The 3,733-nt window shown below is 40.8% G+C and overlaps 1 protein-coding gene across 1 annotated transcript in view; it reads left to right on the top strand.

Moving 5' to 3' along the window:
- The first annotated feature begins 2,266 nt into the window (after nucleotides 1-2,266).
- The window catches only part of LOC103743174 (heat shock factor protein 3-like), a 67,745-nt gene continuing 66,278 nt past the window's right edge, over nucleotides 2,267-3,733 (top strand). The window contains exon 1 of the mRNA XM_008844399.1: nucleotides 2,267-2,365. Within this exon, the coding sequence (XP_008842621.1) occupies nucleotides 2,267-2,365 (99 nt within the window). The remainder of the gene's footprint in view (nucleotides 2,366-3,733) is intronic.

The following is a 3,733-nucleotide window of genomic DNA, read 5'->3' as shown; positions in this document are numbered from 1 at the left end:
ATATATATATATATATATGCTCTTAGAATAGTTTTAAACAAATTTTGCTCCAAAAGAAAATTAAGTAAAATCCAACTAAGCTGTGAGTTTGTTAACCCCTCTTCCTTTCTTTCTTTTTCTTTCTTCCTTTCTTCTCCTTCCTTCTCCTTCCCTCCTTTCTGCTTCCTTCCTTCCTTCATTCCATCCTCCCCTTTCTTCTCTTTCATTCTTTCGTTTTTGAGACAGAGTCTTGCTATATAGAATCGTTTGACCTGTAATTCACTTTGTAGACCAGGCTGACCTGGAATGCACAGATCTGCCTGCCTCCACTTCCCGAGTGCTGGTATTAAAGTTGTGCACCACCATGCCTTATTAACGCTATTTCCCGTGTTAAAAGGGAATGCAAAAATAAATAAAATAATTAAATAAAATAAAATGGAATGCAAAATTTCAGGACTCATTTCAACTCAAGGAGATACATATATGATTTCATAAAACAAGTAACATTCTAATTGCTCATTGCTTTTTCTTGCTTTATGGTGTATGTGCATGTGGGTGTTTGTGGGGGTGCACATGTGTGTACATACATGGATAAGTAAGGGTCCCTTGTTCCTCAGGAGCCATCCCCCTTGTTTATTAAGACAGGGTCTCTCACTGAGACCTGGGGCTCATCAACTGGGCTAAGGTGGGCATCAGGGATCCAAGATCCTTACCTATCTGCCTCCTCAGTACTGGGATTTCAAGCATAAGCACCACATCTGGCTTTTATTTTATGTGTATGAATGCATTGCCTGCATGTAGGTAGGGGCACCCATGTCCTGCAATGCCCACGAAGGTCAGAAAAGGTCGTTGGATCCCCTGGAACTGGAGTTACAGGCAGTTGTTAGCTGCCATGTGGGTGCCGGGACTCAAACCCAGGTCCTCTGCAAGAGCAGCCAAAGCTGTTAACCACCGAGCCATCTCTCTAGTCCCATATTCAGCTTTTATGTGGGTGCTGGGGATTGAATTTACATTTTCTTGCTTGCATGGTAAGCACTTTATGACTAAGCTAACTCCCCAGTCCCTCCCCTACTGTTCTTTAATGAAAAGAGAAATAATGTAGTAACAACAGAAGAGTCCCCAGATTTTCTTACCCAAGTTTCTTCTTGTTCTCCTTTTCAACATTATCACTGAAAGAAGGAACCATCCTAATTTCTAATATTCCAGGAGTGTCTCATTTCACCAAAATACACACCAAGAATTCTCACCAGTTGGGCATGGTGGTGCACACCTTTAATCCCAGCACCCAGGAAGTGGAGGCAAGCAGATCTTTGTAAATTCCAGGTCAGCCTGGTCTACAAACTAAATTTCAGGTCAAATGATTCTATATAGCCAGGCTCTGTCTCAAAAAAAGAAAGAGAAAGAAAGAAAATAAGAAAGAAAGAGAGAGAGAGAGAGGGAGGGAGGGAGGAGGGAGGAGAAGGAAGGAAGGGATTGGAGGGAGGAAAGAAGGCAGAGAGGAAGGGAGGGAGGAAAAGAGGGAGAAAGGAAAGAAGGAAAGAAGAAAGAGCAAGAGAGAAAGAAAGAAAGGAAGGAAGGGAGAAAGAAAAGAGAGGAAGAAAGGAAGAAAGAAAAAAATTAAGTGTCTCACCAGTGAAAGGGTTAAAACTAACACATCAAACTAATGCAATGCTAAACTAGAACAATGCCACACCTCTTGCACGAGCCTCATGACTCACCACATATGAAAAATTATTTTAGCATTCCCTCACCTGCAAGCAGCTGATTTCTGCTATACACAACTGCGAGTTGTCTGGAGCTATTAGCACCAATGGCGAGGGAGGCAGCAGAGAAAAAAACAGCACAGAACTTGTGAGGCAGAGGCAGGAGGAGCTCTGAGAGATCGATGTCAGACTGGTCTACATAAAAATGTTCAGGCTAGGCAAGGCTGCATAGTAAGGCCAAGTCTCAAAAGCATGAAACAAAAAAAAGAAACAAAGACAACAACAAGCGAAATGGCGACCACTACCGGCTTTTCCTCAAGATTCATTTTTCTCTCACGTGGTGAAGATTTTCTCCTACCGGAAGTTGCCTAGATGTCACGTGCCAGTAGAGGGCTGAACTCATGATACTTACTAGCCAATGAGGGTTCGCCTTGGAACATTAAGGCTCGCCCACAAGTTCTGACGGAAGCACCTGGCTTTCAATTAGGGAACTGCAGCTCCACACAAGCTCGTTCTGCTCAGGCTTCCATTGTTGCCACAGCTCTCTCAGACTTCTACTTCGAGTGGTGCTCGCCCTCCGTACCATGGAGAGATTTTGCAAGGCAGTGGCTCCTACTTTTCTCCACAAACTCTGGGCTTTGGTAGAGGACACCGGCTTCGATTATGTGATTCGCTGGAGCAAGGTAAAAGACTTCGTAAAACAAAGAGTGGGTACAAAGAGAGGTATATGGCCCCAGAAAGCGTTTTTTTTCCAAAGTGAAGAAATTTTTCAAACAGCCTGAAGGGCAGAAGCCCAGAACCTGTTTGTGACTTCGACAGCATCCCTGTGGCATGCATTAAGTTTACACATTCATTTCTGATTCCTGCTAAAAGAAAAAGAAAAAGAAAAAAACTAGGCTGGTTTTCTACCTTTTCTCTCTTCAGGATCCCTAAACCTTTGTAATATGAGTAAAATGTCTGTCACCCAGGTGGGAAATGACGTCGCAAAAGCGTGAGCAGCGTGCCAGCTTTCTTAACAAAAGCACCTTTTTACTGGGCTTGCGAACTTGCCACTAGGTGTGGGTACGAGGGCCTACACAGTTTCCTCAGTAAGCATTCTAGCCCCAAACCACACACCTAAGGCCTTACTATTTTTAAATAGAGGAAGCTTACTTACATTTAGTTTTTTAAGCTGGCTATTTTTCACCATTTGTGAGAGAATTTTCTTTTGGTACACCTCATTTGCCAGGCATTGTCACTTATTTCATCGCTTGAGCTGGGTGAATTACAAAGGCACTTTTCTAACTTGGATTTTGATTTATGTTAGCTTCTAATCACTCTGACTGAGAACCCATAGAGCCTTTTAGATTCTGTTAAAAGAAGATTGTGACCAAGGCTTTAACTTTTTAATAGTCATTTTGATAATTTGTCTAGCTAAATTGAGATGAAATTTTATTCGTGTTTTTGACACAGGGTCTCAGTCTGTAGCCCACACTGGCCTTGAATTCAAGATCCTTCTGCCTCAGCCTCCCAAGTACTGGTTTATGTAAAAAAACCTAGAGATTAAATGTGGTACAGTGAACTCCCAAATACCATGGCTAACTTCAATAATGAACAACTCACAGCCACTTTTATTTCATAAACATCTCTTACTTTCCTTATAATTACTTTGACACAAATAATAGATATATTTAATTTATAACTTCTTTATTCATACAGCTTTAAACCAAAGTAATATAGAGGCAAATATTTAACATTTAAGAAATAGGAGCTTGGCTGTATGTAGCTCAGTACAGAACACTTGCCTCAAACATGAAATGCCCATCTTCAAAAACACAAAATATAATGATAATAACATTTATTAAGTTGGCTCAGAGAGTTTACAGAAGATTAATCTTTCTAACTTCTGAGCAATACCCTAGGATTTTAATAATTATGCATTTATGTGAATTTCTTCAACCTATTTGTGAAACAAGATGTATGAAAATTCTTGGCAAAGGTAAAGTTCTGTATAGAGATATGGTACTACTCGCTGTGAATTCTAGAACAAGATAGATAAAGACATATAGACA

Source organism: Nannospalax galili, unplaced genomic scaffold, assembly GCF_000622305.1.
Source record: "Nannospalax galili isolate Female #2095 unplaced genomic scaffold, S.galili_v1.0 scaffold280, whole genome shotgun sequence".
NCBI lineage: Eukaryota > Metazoa > Chordata > Mammalia > Rodentia > Spalacidae > Nannospalax > Nannospalax galili.
The sequence above is the reverse complement of the archived record's forward strand: the minus strand, read 5'-3'. Positions and strand labels throughout refer to the sequence as shown.